Source organism: Seriola aureovittata, chromosome 16 (assembly GCF_021018895.1).
Source record: "Seriola aureovittata isolate HTS-2021-v1 ecotype China chromosome 16, ASM2101889v1, whole genome shotgun sequence".
Classification (NCBI taxonomy): domain Eukaryota; kingdom Metazoa; phylum Chordata; class Actinopteri; order Carangiformes; family Carangidae; genus Seriola; species Seriola aureovittata.
In genome coordinates this window covers 13,851,776-13,873,068 of record NC_079379.1, presented here as the reverse complement: position 1 = coordinate 13,873,068, position 21,293 = coordinate 13,851,776, and the positions used below count along the sequence as shown (strand labels likewise).

The 21,293-nt window shown below is 41.1% G+C and overlaps 1 protein-coding gene across 3 annotated transcripts in view; it reads right to left on the bottom strand.

Moving 5' to 3' along the window:
• znf704 (zinc finger protein 704) overlaps positions 1 to 21,293 on the bottom strand; it is a 47,847-nt gene that overhangs the window by 21,915 nt on the left and 4,639 nt on the right. For all 3 annotated transcript variants that reach the window (XM_056399166.1, XM_056399168.1, XM_056399167.1), the window contains exon 2: positions 19,132 to 19,316. In XM_056399166.1, the coding sequence (XP_056255141.1) occupies positions 19,132 to 19,316 (185 nt within the window). The remainder of the gene's footprint in view (positions 1 to 19,131; positions 19,317 to 21,293) is intronic.

Sequence of the window (21,293 nt, the reverse complement as noted above, 5' to 3'; positions counted from 1 at the left end):
GAGGATACTGTGATACATGAACAATGAATACAACCTTGTCTCCTCTTTTCAGGCAAAACTGCACCACCTAAGGGTAATCAAAAGCTTTAAAAAGCTGTGATTTGGGTCTGTTTTCTATTTGACCTGCCCTCAGAAATCATGGTCTGAATTGACAGCCATCTCCTGCCCTCCAAGTCTAACACCATTAGGCACAAGGTGAAAAAAAGACTCAAAACAAACCACATGGGGTTTCCCGATAGCAAAGATCTTAAGATGCTGACCGTGTAATTGCAATATTACACTTCAAGTCTTCTCTACTTTATCCTATCTAATAAAAAAAAGGAGCCCACAAAAAACAACCACATAAGAACAAAACAGCAGTCAGTAATGTCACAAAAATAAAATATTACAGCATTTGATATTCTGAACACACAAAGGTAAAAATGAATGTAATAGGTGTAATGATGGGAGGCACATTTAAAATGCAAAGCATGATGATGAGGGAGATGGAAGAAGAAAGCGGGGTAGGAGGTGGAAGCAGGGATAACCCAGCTTGACACACAAATACACACACACACACCACACAGACACAGAGTGATGGGCTTTCCCTGAATTGATGTTGCTGTATGGCCTAATGAGCAGAGGGAATACCCAGGATCTCACTGCTCCAAGCTACTCATTTGGCAGCATGTGTGTGCATGTGAGTGCGTGCGTGTGTGTGTGTGTGTGTGTGTGTGTGTGTGTGTATGATTGTGTGTGAGTAAATGTGTCACTTTCTGTGAGATGTTTATGTTACTGCTTGCAAGTACCTGCGTGCATGGATGCCTGAATATGCCGGCAAATGTGCGTGTATATGAATGAGAGAGAGAGAGAGAGAGAGAGAGAGAGAGAGAGAGAGAGAGAGAGAGAGAGAGAGAGAGAGAGAGAGAGAGAGAGAGAGAGAGAGAGAGAGAGAGAGAGAGAGAGAGAGAGAGAGTCAGTATGTTTAGTGAGGGGGTCGCCCACTGATGCGAACAAAGACAGCAGCTATGAGAGTCATGACGACCTTTAGAGTGGCTAGCTGGTAAATATTCTCTGTCTATCACCCACCCATCCTTTCCTTTCTTCTTCTCTCTTGCTGCCTATGTCCCTCTACCCCAACTCTCTACAACCTGTCTTTCTCCAGCCACTACCTCCCTTTCTCTCTGATGTTGGATCAACACTGTCCATCCCTATGATGCAGCACTGGAGTAAACAAAAGGAAGTGGCTCGAGGTATCTGATGGCCATGTCAGAAATGGAGTAAATGAAGGGGCTGAGAGTGTGTAGCTGGGAAAGTAAACAACAGAGGATGCATGTCTCTCTGTCTCTTTGTTCTACTCTTTTCCCTTCGGCTCGGTGTAGCATTATTATTTGTGTTGTAGAATAACTGTCTAAAAACAGGGCCCAATTTCTGCATCATAGTTCTGATTCTGAGGGCTTATTGACCTCAGTCACAAAGGCACGAGACAGGTATGGTTCAAAGGGAGCTCCAGAATCAAAGCAAACTAAGTATACTTCAATTTTGGGTTAATGTTTTTACTCAAAGTAGTTTTAAACATTATACATATGTTATAAAATATAATTACATTAGCAATCGATATTCATAATATATATTTATTTTATCAAAACTGTTGAGCTAGGGACTCAAATATCCACTGCTGCCCTATTACCTTAAACAGGATAAGGAATAGTTTGACTCGTGACAGTGAGATGAGAGGATCTATACCACTCTAATATCTATTCACTAAATATGAAGATACCACCAGCAGCTGGTTAGCTTAGCTGAGCACAAAGACTGGAAACCACAGCTAGCTTGACTCTGTCCAAAGGTAACAAAATCCACCTAAAGGCACCTTTAAAGCTCATCAATTAACACATTATATCCCATTTGCTCAAACCATACAAAAACAAAGTGTGTTGTGGTTTACAGCAGGTTACGTCCCACACTATTCCTTGGCACACAGCACTGACTTCCTGGAGTGTTGTCATCACTGCGAAGTTGAAGTATTTCCCAAAATGTCAAACTATTCCTTTAAGACGAAATGTGTCACATGATGAATTTTGCAAACAAACTTTTATCTTGCTCTAAGTGACACTGGTTTGCCACAACATTTTCAGAGAATACATTTGAATTAACTATAATCCACTAAAACCACAATATCTTCACCATATTCATTTGTAATACTTACAAAACACCTTCTCATGACACGTTTTAAGCATTTTATACACAAGAATTGTGCTTAATTCATCTCAATAATGAAAGTGGTTATAATAAGGTGTTACAGTTTACATGTAAGCAGTTATGATGACTCTCCTTCTTTTCTGGTGGAAATTGTCCTAGAAATGTTTTGTTCCGTATTGTATGTTGTGAATGAACAGTTCAATAGTGGAATATAATCTTCTAACTGAATGCAGGTTCATAAAGTGTCACCAGGTCTGGCACTGTGCCTAATCAAAGAGCTGCCCTGTATAGCTCCACATTTCCCACATTCTCTTTTTTTCCCTTTCATCCTTAAGGATTGGGGTAACCTGCTCCTAAGGTTACCTGTCACGTCACCAGTGTGTGTTTGTGTGTTCGTTACAGTGTTTAGTGGCAAGTGCGGTGGTGATAATGGAGGTCGCAAGAGCAGCATGACTTACCTCCTCAACACTCCTTTTTCTTCACCTGCCCTCTTGACACACACGCACGCACGCACGCACGCACGCACGCACGCACGCACGCACGCACGCACGCACGCACGCACACACACACACACACACACACACACACACACACACACACACACACACACACACACACACACAACCTGCCATTAAGTGCCATAAACCACACAGACATAAACACACACAAGCACCCTTTTATTACCATTGAGCTTGATTATAAACACCTTGGCTGTAACCACAGTGGGAGCACACAGACACACACCAACACTTCCATACACACCTCCAGCCCCTCAGCTCCCCGGAGAGCGATACACGCACACTGGAGGAAGGGGCCTCTTTCCCAATTACACCTCGAAGGAGGGGGTAGCTGTGTGTGTCAGTGTGCATGTGAGTGAGCGTGCGTGTGTGTGCGTGTGTGTGTGTGTGTGTGTGTGTGTGCGTGTTTTTGCTAAAGGTGCTCATAAATGCCCCTGGAGATTGAGCTGATGGAGAGCATAATAAAAGGCCTATCAGCTGGTCCAATCGCCTCACACAGCCTCCAGGCAGGACAAAGGATCTGCTCGCCACTTCAACATTTACCTAAAGGCCTTTTACTTACACCCCTCCCCCTTTATTCTCTCCCCCTCTCTCCCATCCTCAGTCTTCCTCTCTTCCTCCCCAGTTCACTCATTATTTGTGCAATTGTTAACCTTTACTTGCCAAGAAAAAGTTAACTGAGATGTGTTTTTCTGCCATTGCCCATCTTGACACATTCATACCTACATTTACAGTCTTCAAATGTTGAAACCACTGTACAGCCACACTGGCAACTTAATAGTTGTTGGTAAAGCACAAAAAGAATCACTCATTAGAGGTCAGATAATTAATACAAGTCACAAGCATGTTTGGATGACCTTTCTGTTGAGTCTTTGTTTGGCAATGGAAATGCTGCTTGAGAAGAAAATGACAGAAAGGGGGAGAAGGAGAGAGAGAAGGAGAGGGGAAGGGTATGTTTTGGGGGAAGGTCTCCATCAGGCGAGCATCATTTCTGATTAATTTACTGCTGTGTGGTATGAGGATGTGACACTGAGCGTGAAGAGACAGCCATGACAAAAAAAATTGAAAACACAGAGACAGGGAGAGAGAGACAGGGAGAGAGAGAGAGGGAGGGGGAGAGAGTCCACCCCTTGCCTCTTCCCTCTCCACCATGTCAACAAGTCCACACAAAGATTCCTCTGCTCCATATACATATACATATATATACACACACACACCCCCATACCAAGCAAATGCTCACATTTATAATGGCATCTATGTACAAACAATACATTTATGTGAACTTTAAAATAAACACTTATCAAATTATCCTTTCATAATAACAGGAGTACAACATAAGAAGTTGCTTTGATACTAATGTATTGGTTATACGATGACTAAACATCCAATTCTGTGTCATGAATAGAGACGGACAGATATTGCTGTATTTGCAACTATAATCACAAAAAAACACACAAACAAGAAATGTATAAAGACTATGAAATATAGCCACCATCACTTCTCATACGAACAGCAAAGTCTTCAACTGTCTTTTGTTTGCGTAAATTCTGGCATCATTTCTTAGACTCCAACAACATAATGACTCCTATGAAGCAAGACCTCCTCGTCTAGCAGGAGGTGCTGCATCAAATGTGAAACTTTCCGTGAAGAGGAACAAAGCGTTCACTGCTGCTCATGGGGCTTTTCGCTGACAGTATATTACAGTCAAAGGCAACTTATATCAATTCAGATACATTTTGTTCAACTCAGAGCATTGCGTAGCAATTCACTCTAACTGTTAATTGTAGGTGGGGGGACACAAAACTGTAATCTTGAAAAGTGTCTACAGTGGAAATTACCCCCTTTGTCTAAACGAATCAAAAACAGTGTTGGGGTGCTACAGAAGGAATTTTCACCACCTGTATTGTACACAATATTACAGTACAAAAGAACAGATAGGGAGGCACTGGATGCTGATAGAAAAAGCAGGTATCATAGGAATCAATAGGTCTTACAAACAAATACAAATGCTTCACATTACAGCAGCATTATTGATTATTCTTTGTTGTGTAGGACAACAAAGCATAAAGCATAACCCGCATCTTGGTGTGCAGAGTGATTTCAACCTACTTTGTAAATGTACCTCCAATTAATAAACAGGACAACAAAAACTGGAAACTTCACAGAGTAAAACCCTTAAGCTATATAAATATGTCTGGACTCCTGAGTTGCGCTCCCACCACCTGTGTGTATGTCTCAGTATGCTACGCACGTCTTCAGTGCTAATGCTCTGAGCAGCCACAGGCAAGCCAAAGAATTGATGGACAGTTTCAGCCACCTACAATCCAATTGTCACTTAGCATTAGGGTCAACACCGCGTGCCTTTGTTTACAACTGCCTGCATGCAAAAGGTAAAAAAAATATATCAACCTTGGCCTGTAAATAACATGAAGCACAAGTGAGTCAAGGATACCTCTTTGCTGTCTATCTGTCTGTCTGTGATATCATGATCAGTTGTAAATGTGTGACTGTGCACCCATCATTAATCATTAACCCTTCCTATGGGTGTTAAATGCAAATGATTGGCATATTTGCATACATAATTAGAAATGTGCATGTGTTGGTATAGAATCTGTATGCATGTTCAGTATACAGCATTTCATTTCTATGTATATTATTAATTACAGCTATTTTCTATATAACCAACATTTCCCTTGTGAAAACAACCAACTGGAAGCAATTAGACAGTAGTGAAATTTGTGGAGTGAGCAGGCAGAATTCCTGGTGCCAAAATTCGACACAGTTGTTTGTCAGAGAACGCTCAGACAAACAACTTGTACTTGCCTTACTGTGGTTGTTGCTACAGATTTCATATGCTAGTGTAAGTTAGCCACACTACCTCTTCTACAATGCCAGCACACAGCTGAGCAGTGGGCTAACATCTCTCTCTGTCAGTCAGAGGAAAAACATAGTCACACACACACACACACACACACACACACACACACACACACACACACACACACACACACACACACACACACACACACACACACACACACACACACACACACACACACACACACACACACACACACACACACACACACACACAAAGCAGGCAGCAGGGAGAGGAGACAAAGGAAGAGAGGGGAGGGCTAAAGTGTGGGAGGGAGGGAGAGACACAGATCATGGGGGAACGAAGGGGTAAATGAGCGGGAAAACAGAGATGGAGAACACAAGATAGCAGAGAGCAAGTCAGGGGAGGTGAAAGCAGGACGGAGAGAGAAAGGAAGAGAGGTGGAACGCAACAATGGAAAGCTCAGCCAGCCATCTGGGTAAAGAGGTATGATGAAAGAGTGACAGAAGGAATAAAAAAGAAAGGCTGGGGAATGGACAGTGACAGGTAAAAGTGTACTGTAAGTGGGACAAACTCAAGACAAAAGCGTGAGGAAAGAAAGGGAGAGAGGGAGAAAGATGAGGATTTCATCTAGTTTGCTCTCTGTTTTAGATGATCAGTGAGACTTGGGCCCTATCTTACACAAGGCACAAAGAACAACACAAGTGTCTGCTACTTACAGACCTACACAGTTGTCATTTTCCCATCCAGTGCCCACGTTGCTTAAATATCAAATGCGTTGCGCCCCATCTGAGCACCCGTGGGTGTATTGGTCTGAAAATGAGGTGTGGTCAGGAACATTTTTGGCACATTGCTATCTTGAGGCAGTGACTGTGTGATTGATCAGCTAAAACCTGGTAAATGGCGCAGTATGTTACTATTAAATCTGCATGATCAAGATATTAATATGCGCCTACATACGCGAACAAGCGCACACTCTGCCTGCAAGCAGAGTAAATATGCACTTGAGATGTTTGGATAAGTCAGGTGGAACATCACAATACAGCCCAGCCCAACAGGTCGGAGCATTCTTTGTGGCACGTTGAATAACATTGCCATGCATCATGGATGTCTTTTGCAGAGAAACATTCTTTCTTACTACCTGGTAAATCTGCCATATTGTTTCCCATTCATCATCTCTGCTAAATTTGCCCAGTTTCATAACGAACCTATAATTTATTTACACTTCTCATAATATAACATAAAACGTTGTGATTTGTGCCGTTCCTTCATTGTAGAGCCAGCACATTGATTCGCTCAGCCGTTCCTTCCCTAGAAAAACATTTACCTCTAATCTGATGTAATATCTGCCATTGGCCATCAAATCTCGGTACTAGAGCACAGATGACAAAGAACTACACAAAATCTTAATATTATTTTGACATGTAAGTAAAAATACACTGAGCATCTGTAGTCAGATAAGTGAAAAGTGTGGCTTTGACTAACATGTAACATGCCAAAAGTCAGCAGAGGATATAAAAACAATGGGTTTCTTGAGATAAGTTCTTACTGGATGAAAGTGTGTTGGAGTTGAGTAAAGGAGGATTTTACTAAACTCCCCAACCCTCCAACAAAGACCCACTACATAGCAGCTGACAGAGGCACCAATGTTTACATAGATGTCAATGGGTGGCCATGAATTATGCATGCTATATGGAAGACTATGGCTGTGTAACATGGTTTGTGTGTATGTGTGTATGTCTGTGCATGTAACGTTTGTAGACGTAAACTCCAGAAAGTGGTTTTGTGTGTGTGTGTGTGTGTGTGTGTGTGTGCGTGTCTAATGGGGATGTTATGTTTCCCTCCATCAAGGCTATGAGTCTCAAACGCTTGCAAGAGAGAAAATATTAGAGGGATCTTTAAGAGAGAGAGAGAGAGAAAAGCCCCTGGTAAACACATCCATTTTCAGCTCATAGTGAGGTGCTGCCAAAGCTAGCACAATCCTCACACACACAAGTACACACTCAACGCCAGAATATGAACACAAGTTCTGCCGGCAGCCCTCTAGTTTGGCAGAACATCGGAGTCCCACCCGACCCAAACCCCTAAAATGATTGCGCGCGCACACACACACACACACACACACACACACACACACACACACACACACACACACACACACACACACACACACACACACACACACACACACACACACAGGAGTCAAGTTCAGCATGTGGAACCCAAATCAAAACAATAACAACCTCGTCTGCAGATGCTGGTAGCTCACATGACCAAAGCCACTGGCTCCCATTGTTTACAAGGAGGGACGGGAGAGAAGGAGGGAGGGATGTGATAAGTGTGTAGTTTGGGCAAACTGCTGCCTTGTTGATATTAAGAGCTCTATGATGGTGGGGGCGGGGTGTATGTGTGTTGAGGAAAACAGGAGATGGTCTGAACAACCTCTCCCAGTGGGGGTTGAGGGGGGAACTGTACCAGCTGTCTTCTGAATTCCAACACCTCCGTGGATGTGTACACTCACGTACACCCACGCACTAGATTAACCCCAAAGCTAGAAGTGACACTGCTGACTGTTTAGCCTCTTACAAGCTGTTCTGTACAGTGACAAGGGACAACAAGCTGAGGATAAGCAGAACAGTGCAAAACTAACCTTTACCTTCAGGGGGTCGTCTGTGTGTGTATGCATGTGTGGGTGTGTTTGTGGTAACCATGCCACTGCCTGCCGGCTTGCACATGAAGCTAGTGAGGCTAATGACCAATGTCTTTGAAGAACAAAGGACGGCAGAGAGAGGGAGACAAAGAGAAAGTGAGTGTGAGTTAAAGACAGAGAGAATATTACACAGAACCCCGACAGAGAAGAGATACAACAGTTGAAGCTTTATCTTATTCGAAAGATTTGGTGGTTGTGTGGCAAGGCCCAATTATGATTTGGTACGTTTGTGAAGCAGCTGGGGTCTACCGCTTTAAGTTTGACAATTTTAGCACCACAACAGAAGGTTGTTATTCATTTTGAGGCTTTTAAATGTTGATTTCTGAGGGAAAGTCAAGAAGATCAAAGCAACAATAATAGAAAGTAAACAGAAATACAAAGTTGAGAACACTTCAAAAGACTGAGATGAAATCAGAAGAGCATGTATCAAATTTTGAAATCATGAAGCTATTTGCTTCAAAACAAGTCCACCTGTGAGTCTCTCATATACAGATCAACTTTAAGGAAGGATAAAATAGGAAATAGTAGCCATATCTGTATGTCTTTGTTAGGCTCCACTGTATGTATATGTGGCCAAGTGTGTGAGCTGGAAACCCAACAGATGATGGATTGCCTTTTGAATTTTCTTTTGGAAGTGCCTAGTGGGTTATTTACAGTTCTGGTCTGCTGCCTACTCGCAGCTTTAGATCTTAGAGACACCAAAGACCATGGAAACCCCTTATTAGATTATGAAGTAAAAGGATATTCCACTGTTGTCCTATTCGGGAACAATTTTATGTAGATCGGCCCTGGCAGATGGCTCTCAGATGTCCGACTAACAAATGGCTAACTTTCAATTAACTTTATCGCTCCCTCCTCACAACATAAGGTCTCTTTGTTGAGGAAAGACATCTGTGGGATAGTTTTGACTAAATGTCTGGCTTATTTAACTGTGTACGGGTTTCAGCAGTGTTGAACAGAATTCAGAGGATGCCAACTGTTGAGATGCTGCATGTCAAATGGCTTTCTCGTTTTTTGTAGCTGAGATGTTATTCCTGTCATTAAATATGATTCTACCGAAGAAAATTAAGAGTAAATCAAGCAAATCTGCGCTGAAAGGTCATCTGATGCATGTTGCATGAACACCACTTTAAGATTGCACGACTGCTGCATGTGTGAAAGATCTTTTTGCTGTCTTGGAGGTGAAATTACATGCCACAGCGCTAAACACATTAGAGCTTCTCCCGTGGTGTAAATATCTTAAATACATCTGTTAGTCCAGAAGGTGGATCCATACTACATCTGGGAATTAACACTAGTGCAGGCATCATGATTTTGATTCATTACACGAGTTAGGATCATATGAGGGGTTTGTCTAGTCTACAAATCTGTTACACAACTTTAATTCTGAGTGAATGAGACTGTGTAAATGTACAGGAATATACTTTGATAGTCTACCTTAAAACATTTTACAGCCTGACAAGGATCCTGACAACAATGAACGTTTACTTGTTTGCTCTCAACATGTGCTCCTCTGACAACACTGAAGGACACTTTGGGGATTCAAGGTCAGTTTACTATCAGCATGGTGTTACGTCTTGTCCTTCCAAACTGCTAATTGGCAGGTAATTGGTGTCCTATCATTATCGGTGACTCGCCTGTGGTTACACTAGTACAGACACTATTGACAGTATCGACGGATTGTGGTGGTAAAAACATTGCTTCAGGGACCTGAAGGACATACAGGAAGATGTGAGATTTATCTGAGTGGCTGCACAACACAACAACATCTGGTGGGAAAAGGATAGACACTTGTGTTGTGACCTGATATGACACAGAGGAGGGGGGGTTGCAGAGAGAGATGCCACTGGTGAATAATATAGCTGAGCTAATTTATCAATCATATGAAATCTCTGCTTCCATAATGTACATAAGTGTTAACATCCCTGCAGATGCATGTGAGTCAAGAGTAAATGTGCATGCACACACAAGTACTCTGATAAACAGATGCACTGAACCGTACTAAGCAAGACATACTGAACTGTTTGGCAGTCACAGTTCTTCACGGGGTTTTTCCACACTGCATTCCAAGTCCAGAAGATAGACTCTCATCTGGGAGGAATCACATTGTTCCCTTTTAAAATGCGTGTCTGCATGAGACTAACGCAAATTACAGAAGCTCACAAAAACTGTTTTTCATATCACTCCCCTGTTCATCAAATTGAGCGTCTCAGTCGATTAAACGAACATTTAAGAAAGCCCCACATTAAAATTGTGTGGTGAGCAGCTGATATGTTCTGCTGTTGGATGGGCCTGTCAAAGAATAATTAATGTTCTCATGCAAACTGTCATGAACAAAGAAAGGAAGTCATTATAACGTGATCTTTAAAGCAGGCGATGCTGACAATCTGAGAAGTGGCAAGTTGGAGTGGTATCAAATGATGGCTCGTGCACGTATACCATAACACACATACATACACACACACGTGCACACGTCACGAGAGGGCACCTCCACCCTATCTTCGCCCACCCCTCTGTCATGCCGCGCCCACTCTGCTAAACTGTGATAAAATTGATGAGCGACACTCAAATTAAAACGGGGCTACAATTATGACACCCTCATGCCGTGCTCTTAATTAGTACATCTCCATTTTAATTAATAAAGCCTGTCAGCCTGACAGATATCAATAATTCACAACAGACAGGTCAATGGAGCCTCAAAATTGATGGCCATAATTAGAAATAATGCAGGGAGGGAGTACTTCTGCAGGGCTGGGTTTGTTTTTAATAGGTTACACTTGAGAAGCATGTCGCCTCCCCGCTGTGTCACAATGTCTTTGCCCCAAACCAAAACTTTGCCTGGGTCAGTACAGTAATATTAATACTAAATTATGACAGGAGGTGCACAATAATTCATCTTGCAATCCATATTTAGTACATTTTGTATTCGAGATTTATTTCTCACATGCAGTTATGTGTTTTTCTTCCTCTATTGTTAGAGCATTTATTATTATTTACTGAACAAATAGATAAAACTCTTCAAGCAAAAATAAATAATTTAAAAAAAAAACAAGAACTACAATTTTCCCCTTTTTTGACTATTAGGTAAAAAACTAAAAAAAAAACTGCTTGAATACATGTTCTGAATAAACACAAATGCTGCTTTATGGAAAGACAAGTTAACTGACTTAAATTTAATATAGAAAACATATAATACAAGTGATCAGACAAAATTCCACACTTCCAATCCAAACTTTTGACTGGGACTGTAAATAAAATTACCTAACAATATTGTCATGTTCTAGGATTTTAGGTCAATGATGCTATATAATGACAAGGCTATAAACACTGGGTTAAGATCATTTGTAGTAATGCTCAAATTTTACATAAATATTGTCAGTTCAAAAACATAATAATACTCCCTGTTCATTCTGTATGCTAGAACCAAATGAGCATGGGTGTTGTATGGTAGGTGGTGCATGACTCCATCTTCCCAGTTCAACAGGCAACTTGTGTGAAATGATTATTACACGTTTTCTCATCACTTTACAAACTGACATTAACAGTGTGCTGACTTCACTGCCCAGTTTGGGTAAAAGTTTCACTTCATACCTAAGAGAATGGCTGTTAAATGGACTATACACTAATTTCATCCCCTCATTAGTGCTTCTGTTTGGACATGATGTGGGACACTTAACACTGCTGTCAATTAGTACCACTTCGTATATACCGTAGAAAACCATAATGCAGGTCTGTCAATAGAATCAATAAGAGCTTTTTTTCTCCTACAGCACTCTGTGCCATCAGTCCATTAAAGCTGGGGACTATGGATTAGTCTGAAGTAACAGAGGGCCCACAGAGCCTGCTGTCACATAAACATCAGCTTCGAGGCCCTGCACAATGCATTATAGATAGTAGGCAGGGAATGATTGAACACAACACTACCTTACAGATAAAACTACTGCAATGTAGGACAAATTAGCATATTAGTGACATTTTTCTGTGAGGCTTTAGATTGATTTGTCTGTTAATTCATGGCACTGGTGCTGTCAGACCAACACATTTAGTCACACTCCCTTGACAGCCATAAATGGTGTTCAAACTCCTAAGACGATGCGTTATGTTTATTCACGACATCAATAACTGCAAATAGATTTTTTGCTGATGGCTTCAAAATGAATGTTACACATGAAAACTCAATTCCACTAATAGTGTCAAAGCAATCAGCATAAGGCTTCTAGAGTGTCAAATTATTTAGATAAACTAAAGACAGTGTTTATTTCATTCAAACTGCATTTAGTGAACCTACAGGGTGAAAAATGGTGCAGATGTCACGATAATCTTTCTATTCTCAAAAACTGATGTTGTAATTAGCATGCAAAATATACGCCAATGAACTTAGCAAGTAGCTCTCAAGTCTTTTGTTGTTCAAGTGAATGTAAATCTTGGATTGAGAACAAAACAACAACACACACGTTGCCTGCGCACGTTTGCCACAGTGCAGTGCTTTGGCAAAAGATCACAGTGAATTTAGGCTGACCGTCGACTAATCCATTGTTAACCATTCCTCCACACTCACACTCCCTGATATTCAGCATGCTTAATTAAAGAGTCAATTTGCATATAAATTTAAACTCACAATTCTGATCCTCCGGCATCACAGGTGGTCGTTTTCTCAGGAGCCAGAACCTGTCCAATGAGCCACTGTAGACCTACTCTTGCCTGTTTCTTGCTAGTGTGCCACAGATATTGACAAAGAGTGAGGGGCTATGCCTTTGATTAGTCTGTATGCAATAAATCTAAAGCTGAGTTAACAGCAGGGTGGGGTGGGTCCATGAATACTCAACAACTGCATTTGAGATTACAGATTCAGTACAATCAATCCAAAATGTCTGAAAGTCAGGCCAAAATATCAGCATTTTTTAAATGTACGCAATCTGGCAACAGTGCTGAGGATGGTCACACACACACACACACACACCCCCCCCCCCACACCCCCCACACCCCCACCCAGAGCAGTCAACCTAGTGACAACACTGGCAAGCCCATTTAAACTACTTTCTAGATGGCACTTGTCAGTGGCTCATGCTTGTAGAGATAGAAAGAGCCAATAAACACATAACTTGATATTTAAGTTATCCATGTAGGCCATTGTTTAATAAGATGTGCTCCCTCAAGAAAATCACTCATGCTAGAAATGACAACCTGAGGCACACAAGGTGCTTTTGTCTCAGCTGGTTTTCACATCTCCTGCGCATTTATTCTTTTCCAGCAGAGAGACGATCTCATTTTGTCCTATTAAACTGAGTTATATCATGCAGAGACACTAAAGATGGAAAGTGGGAGGTTAGAGAATGGATCTGATATTACAACAGCGCACATGATAGCTAATGTGTAACTCTGACAAAAATGAGATCATATCACTCTAATTTTAGAGTGTTTGTACCGGTTAGCTGATACTCTCAGAATTGATTTTAAGATTTTGCTGATCCCTTTCAAAACATAAAAACACCTGGTACCAAGATATTATCACAGTCCTTTTAACCCCACATGAGCCAGACTGAGGACCTCGGGTTGGTCCCTACTGGATTTTATAAAGCCAAGATTAAAAACAACATTAGGCTTTTACCATCAGAGAGCCTAGACAGTGAAACTAACCGTTTTGATAAGCTCATGCTGGTTAAATATAAACCTTTATTTAAACACCTTTTTAAAATCTACTTCTAAGACCTATCCTTACTGAGCATGCTAATTTTTATTTTTACAGTTGACTTTATTTACTACTTTTCAAAGCGCTTTGTATGATTCTTTTAATAAATGTGTACAGTATCTGGTCATTATTTAGATTTTGCACACTATACCAAAGATTACAGTATTAGAAGGACCAATTAATATAGTGTAAAAATGAAGAAAGATTCAAATAAACAGCATGCACCAATTGGAACCAAATGTGGTGTTTCCATTTGTTTTAAGAACAATTGTTTGCCATTTTGCTTAAAAAACACTACCTGCTAAATTTGTCATTATGACAAATCCCATAGTGTTTTGAATTTGGTGAGCCATCGTGGCTCAAAAACAAGAGCCCTCTATTAAACATGTTGGGCAATGACCCCTATATATATATACAAGCACATTTCTGTTTCTGGTATTTTTAGCTTTGTGTAGTTAGGCCCATCTGATAAAATTTAACAGAATACTTAACACAATTGGTTTGGTCAAGCAATTTGTTGCCGCAAAAACTTCAGTGTTCAATCAGATAACAGTGCATTGAGACTGGGAGAGCAAGGCAGTGAATGAGAGGAAAAAAAGAGAGAGAGAGCGAGAGAGCTCATGAGAGCTGTCTTTTCAGATGGTAATCACATGGTTTCTGAACTCCACTGGCATCTAAACCAGGAAAACTGTTTTCTTTGGAAAATGCTGAGCATCTTTCTCATTCGCTCTCTGTCACTTGCTTTCTGCCGAACCCACACTGCTCTCATGCACACGCCCCACCCTCCCCTCCTTTCTCTTTTTTCGAAACTCAAACGCCCTCCTTCGCCACAAACACAAACACATTGTGCAAAAGGAGTAAGAGCAATAACAGTGTTCCAAAAAGGTAAGAATGACCATAAAGACAAACAAACCCACTAGCAGAGGGAAAACAGGCAGGTTACAGAGCCATGTCACTTTATCAAAAGCCAAATAATAATCTGACAGTCCCTTTGGACTTCTTTTTGCACAGGATGTGGAGTCTTTAGCCCCCTTCCATGTCTGAGTTGGCTGATGCACAAGGCTCAGAGTGTGGAACACATGGCTTGCTCAGCAATGTGTCAACAATAAAAATGATCAACAACAATAAACTGTTTTGTTTTGGCGTCGAATTAGGTTTTGAAGTTTGTCCCACTCACCCACACCAGCTTCCTTGCTTTAATTTACAGCTACATGAAATGATCAGTTACCATAAATCAAATTAAATCTGGTCATTGTGTCGAGCTTGGATATAAAAAGGAAACAAATATAACATTGTGAAGGGCCAGCAAGGGTTCCAGTTATTTTAAGAAACATGAGTAAACTTGGTTCACGCTAGAAAGGGAGTGCTGACTGTAGGCGATCTGAGCAGGAAAGGATTTGAACCCCCAGATCTGTTGTTTTTGGGTTTTGCAATAATAAGCAGAGCAGTCTCTTGATTTCCCCTTCAACTAAGGTTATACTTCACTTCCCCTGCTAGCAATTAGTCTCCAGAATGCTATTTGTCAAAAGCCAAGTCATTCGTTTCCACTGGTCTGCCCCCGCCAGCTCTTGTTACAATTGACTGTTTCCTGCATAGAGAAAACATAAGCCCTTGGCGGAAGGAGCAGGCCCAGCAGCTGGCTTAGACCACACTCTGACAATGAGAAGAGATGTCTGAGCATCCAGTAAGAAGAGAATCACACAATAAGTACGGTGTAAACAAATCAGAAATCTGCCACAGCGAGCAATACTTGCCTCTGTATTTTGAGACGCACATTTAAAAATGCTTCATAAAGGAAACCATTTCTTAGGGCATTTGGGAGTTGGGCCAATGCAGAAAATAGGTCAATCATCGAATGACACCTATTGATTTTTGGCGCAAGATCTGACAAAATGCGGGTGAAGTAAATGTGCTGTAAACAAATACGATGAAGGAATCTACTCAATAAAGTAATGAGAGCTGGACCGGCTGACAGACCCATGAAATGTGGCTACAAAAAACCCCCGAGGCCTAACATCTATACAGCACACTGTCATTTTTCCTCTATTTTCCCAATGATTGCAGATGAGGCATTGGGGTACTTCAGTGACTCCCAGTGAGGTAGGAAACCTATTGTATCTGGGTTACAAGGGACCTGGAGAGCCATCAAACAGCCCGACATTTTCTTGGTAAATCACCAGCAGAGAGGGAACTTTTCAGAGTGCAATTAACAACCTCAAGGTCAGACTTCTCTGGAGAGTTAGCTCCGAAAAAAATCCTCAGGCATTCTCTCTCTCCTCTCTCTTTTGCTGTTATCTTTACTGTTACACACTCTTACACATGCTCTCTCCATCTCCTTTACCCCCCTGTCCTTCTCTACACATGCGCACATTTCCTTCACCCCTTGTTACTGCCTTGTCCCCTTTCCACCATCCCTCCAAGCATCCTGCCTCCCTCCTTCTCCCCTCTTGTCTCCAACACAGATAAACGGTACTTTGTGGTCGGTGGTGACACCATTTCTTCCCTGGGGCTGGAGCAGGCCTGAAAATCGGTCGCAGGTGTGCAGAGGATGAGAGCCATGGATCTTAATCTTAAGGCAATAATGGTGCTGTGCACTGAAGAGGTCACTATAGAGATATCTGAGAAAATAGCTCAGGCTCCTACCTGCTCTTAAGATGTGGCAGGAATGAACTTTTCATGTTCTTGATTGCGCAAGCGCACTTTAAAAATTGGGCTGAAATTGATTTTTTTTTTAAGTCTGGTTTTGCAGTGAGTTTGATTTAGCACTTGACAAGCACAATAGATCTTTGGATTTTGGGTACCAGGCTTTGAAGTGCTACACACAAAATAATTAGATGTCAAGTCTATGCTGTTGGCTAAAAACTGGGACTTTTCATTAAGACATGAAAAACGTCTTTGACATTAAGAAGGGATGAACTCCCTGAACTTCAACTATGAGGATTTTTCAAAGTAGAAAAAATGTAAGAAGGGAGTTAAATGTGACACTTTACTTCTACAGAAACCTTACTACACACCAATTTTTAATCTCAGTTACCGAAACTAGATTATGGGACCTTTGTTGCAGGCCATGCCCTTCTCTCTCTCCCCATGTTTCTTGTGTCTCTCTACACAGTAACCTTTAAATAAATGCAGAATATTAAATAAATATTTTTAGGGAAGCTATATACAAACACTTTGTAACATTTGCAGAAATTATACATGGAGTGCATACAACCACACACACTTTCCAGGATGTCTTGATTGTGCAAAAGGTGTCCTACCAACACATGGCCTTCTCTTACCTAGAAAGAGATGACTTAATTCCTAAGGTGGAGGCACAGACAAAGGAAGATAAAGCTCAGCACACTATTGAAACACTGAGAGCTTCTCACCAAAAGTAAATTTAACCTTTATATTTGGTTGTTTCTACTTATGGGAGGACTACTGCTGATAATTCTTTCACTTTTAATGCTTCAAAGATGCCCAGGCAGGCTAAATAAAAACACAGCAAACTCTGGCACATTCTTGTTGGAATTTTGGCCAGGAACACAGCTTGGGTGTGTTCTTGAAATTTTGGAAGCATCTGCCGGTACTGTTAACTGAAAAGATGTGACTCATTCTAAAGGTCATGCTTTCTCCTAATCGTTATATCCGGATTGCTGTACGATTAGGGTAAATTCTGATTTATAAGACATTCCCCATGGCTTTCTTGTTGCTCCTTGGTCTCATTAGGGGAATAAACAGGAACTTGGCTTATAAAGTGGTCGTCCCTGCGCTGAGGCAACAAGCTGAACTTGTGCAAGGGCAATGAGATAATCAATAAGCCATTCCACAATAACCATATAAATATCAATATTATTGCAATCCCTATGCAAGGAGGTAATTATAGAGGGACAGGTGTAAAACTTCTGTCTAATCCATGTGATAGATTGAATTTAAAAAGACATTTTTCCTCTTAATGGGAAACAAGAGAGAACCAAATCAATGCTTCATCGGCAAATAACTATTAAATTTAAAGCAGGGCTCAGGATGCAGTGATAAAGCTGCTCCAATGGATGACTTTTACTGTACTTTTCAGCAAGTTGCCATCGATTGGACTCTTCCAGCAGCAAGAGACAAGTAATGGGGAGTGATGTTCGATAACTGTGCAGGGCTTTACAAGATATTAGTGTTTCACATTTAATAGTGAAAGAGTGTTGTTTCTTTATTAGATTGGCACTTCACTGCCGTGCAGTGCTGCCTATTAAAGTTTAATAGTCCTGTGGTGGACCAGCATCAGTGGTCGATTATGCTGACCATCTTAAAATAATATTTGTCTGTGTGCATGTGTGTGTTTGTGTGAGTATGTGTGTGTGTATGTATGTATGTATGTATGTATGTATGTATGTATGTATGTATGTATGTATGCATGTATGTATGTGTGTATATATTGTATAGAGAGTCACTTAAAGTGTGAGGAATGTACCCCAATTTCAATAAAACATGAAAGCAATAGCTGTTCTCCAACAAAAATTTCAAGCATATTTGTTCTAGTGTCTATCTTGGCTGTAAGGCCACAGTATCTATAAGTCTAAAGTATCTTTGCTGTCAAGCAGGAAACACACAAGAGGGTAACTGATGTAATTTACTATGTTAGTTGACTCTCATGGCCTTGGATCCATGTTGCACCACTTCTACAATTTTGGAAACCACCAGAGGCATGTAATTTACCCATAACCATAATTGCTTGAGAAAGTTAAGGCAACAACATGGGATTGAAATTACATTTTGCTCCAACCCTTCAATAGTTAGCACTGACACGTGAAGTGTGACATGTATGATGGCATATGATAAAATATACATATGTACTGGAGTAAAAGTGGATTCCTGTCAAATGGCATTGCATTCAGTGGGCTGCCAAAAAATGGGATGTCAGCCCACATAAACTCAGTCCTATTTTTGAGATGACATATCTATGCCATATACCTTCAATGAACTCTGCATGTATGACCTCAAGCAAAACTCCCTCTAGGACAGTATCAGACTCTCACTGTCAAAGAACAGGCGCACACACACACACACACACACACACACACACACACACACACACACACACACACACACACACACACACACACACACACACACACACACACACACACACACACACACACACACACACACACACACACACACACACACACACACACACACACACACACACACAAAATCCTACCTGGCATGAGGGACATCAATGCTGGAGGAGACCACTTTGCGTTTCTGCTCTAGCAGGGACACTGATCGGGTGTCAGGGTCCCGGCCAACACGCTTGCTGTCTGCCAACCGCTGCTCCTCCACTACCTCTGGGCTGAGGGAACCGCCCTCCACCTTGTGGCCCTGTGGAGCTCCATTACTAGAGCTCTGTTGGAAAGGGATGCAAAGAGGAAAAAGTAAATGCTCAGTCAGAGAAACACATACACAAGTTAGTAGCAATGATGAGCCATGAACAACACTGATGGAGAGTGGTGCCAAGTACAGAAACAAAACTCCTTTTGTAAAGGCCTAGGGTGATGAACATGTCATACAATTTGCCCATTTAAATTGCCCAAATACACAGACATATTACGGTGCATGGAAACAATTATAAACTGAAACAGTTTTTCAGCACAACATCAGTTAGGCAAGCCAGGCTCTGGGCTCTGGATCTGGCTGTTGAAATCCTGAAACCCAAAGTTTCATGTTTACACTTTTCAAATGAAGGAGTACATGGTCCAAATATGGCAGAGAAGAAAAATAAATTGAGCCTTTTGCACCTAAAAAAGCCTTTCCAAAATAGATTAACCTAAAATGTGCAGTGGTCAGTTATAAAACAGCCCTATTTTCTATTTTTCCTGTAGCAATTTTAATGATGAGGTTTTTTAAACTGACAATCACAAGACACTGTTGAGAATTCTCCAAAACTGCCTTTCCATGAACAAAAATCACTTATACACTGCATATAAAGACCTTTCTTGATGGTGGTATTTGTTCAAAACGTAGAAGTTTAAAAACTTTAGAAACTGATAAAATCATTCCTATTACCAATTATGTGCCACAAGTGTCACTAAGGACACGGGACATTACAGGAGGGCTCATCTCTCCATTACTTAAAGGCACCCTGTGAAGCTTTTGACGACTAATGTTACTAGGCAGTAGGGCTGCACAATTATTTGAAATATAATTAAAATTGAAATAGCTAATTAGCTAAGTGCTATATCCAAATCGCAGGAGCTGCAATTATTTTGATAAAGGTAAAAAGTGTCACAACATTGTTGTGTATTGTTAGCACCATCAGCGTTGTGGTGCTACAGAAACGCCCCAACCTGCAAATTGTATTCTCCAAACATGTTTGTTTGGTACAAGAGCCAACAAAAATCACATCATCATCATTTTTATATTTTGTTCTGTGAAAATGAAATGCAAAAACAACCATTCCAACTGAAATCGCAATCGCAGTATCTGCCAAAATAATCCCAATATGATTTTTTTTGTATACTGTGCAGCTATACTAGGCAGAAATGTTTTTTATTGGTGGGACGCCATTTTGTTTGGATTGTGCATTAGTACACGGGTGCTGCTATACACAACATGCAACACATACAGTGCTATTCCATTGATGGACAGTTTGTTGCAGTAACACACAAAGAAGCGCAGCAATACACCAAGAAAGGCGAGGAAGAAGAAGACTGGACGCTAGGAAACATCTTCCTAGCGTCCAGTCTTGTCTCTCATGTTAGAGAGTTTCAGCCCTTCAAGTAAACTTCTCTGGTCAGACAGTCAATCCATATAATACACACACAGACGGTTCTTCTGCCCTGAAAATCACATGTAACAACACTCCCAAACACAAATAAACATGCAAAAATACTGCATACAGAAAGATTACATTACACAAGACAACACACTTACCATCGTAAACTACTTACTTACACATAATCACAAAATAAATCATTTTCCCATCACAATACTCTAAAAACGCCTACCTGTAGCAATGTATAAAAAAGAAAAAGAAAAAAAAAAACAGCCCAACATCATCTCTTCTCTTACACAACAGCAACGAACAGCATGCTTCTGCACATGAATACCTGCATGCACCTACGCACACACCAACACACACACACACACACACACACACACACACACACACACACACACACACACACATCTCTGTAGGTAACTAAAGCCATCAGGCTCTTAGAAACACACTGAGAAAAAGGCCAAAACACAGCCAGAGTGACACACACGGCTGCCCACGCCAATGGAGCGTTGATGGCTATGACAGGCTGGCCAGTGTGTGTGTTTCTATGTGTGAGTGTGTGATCTAGATCATTATCTCAAAGCACTGTAACACGATTAGGC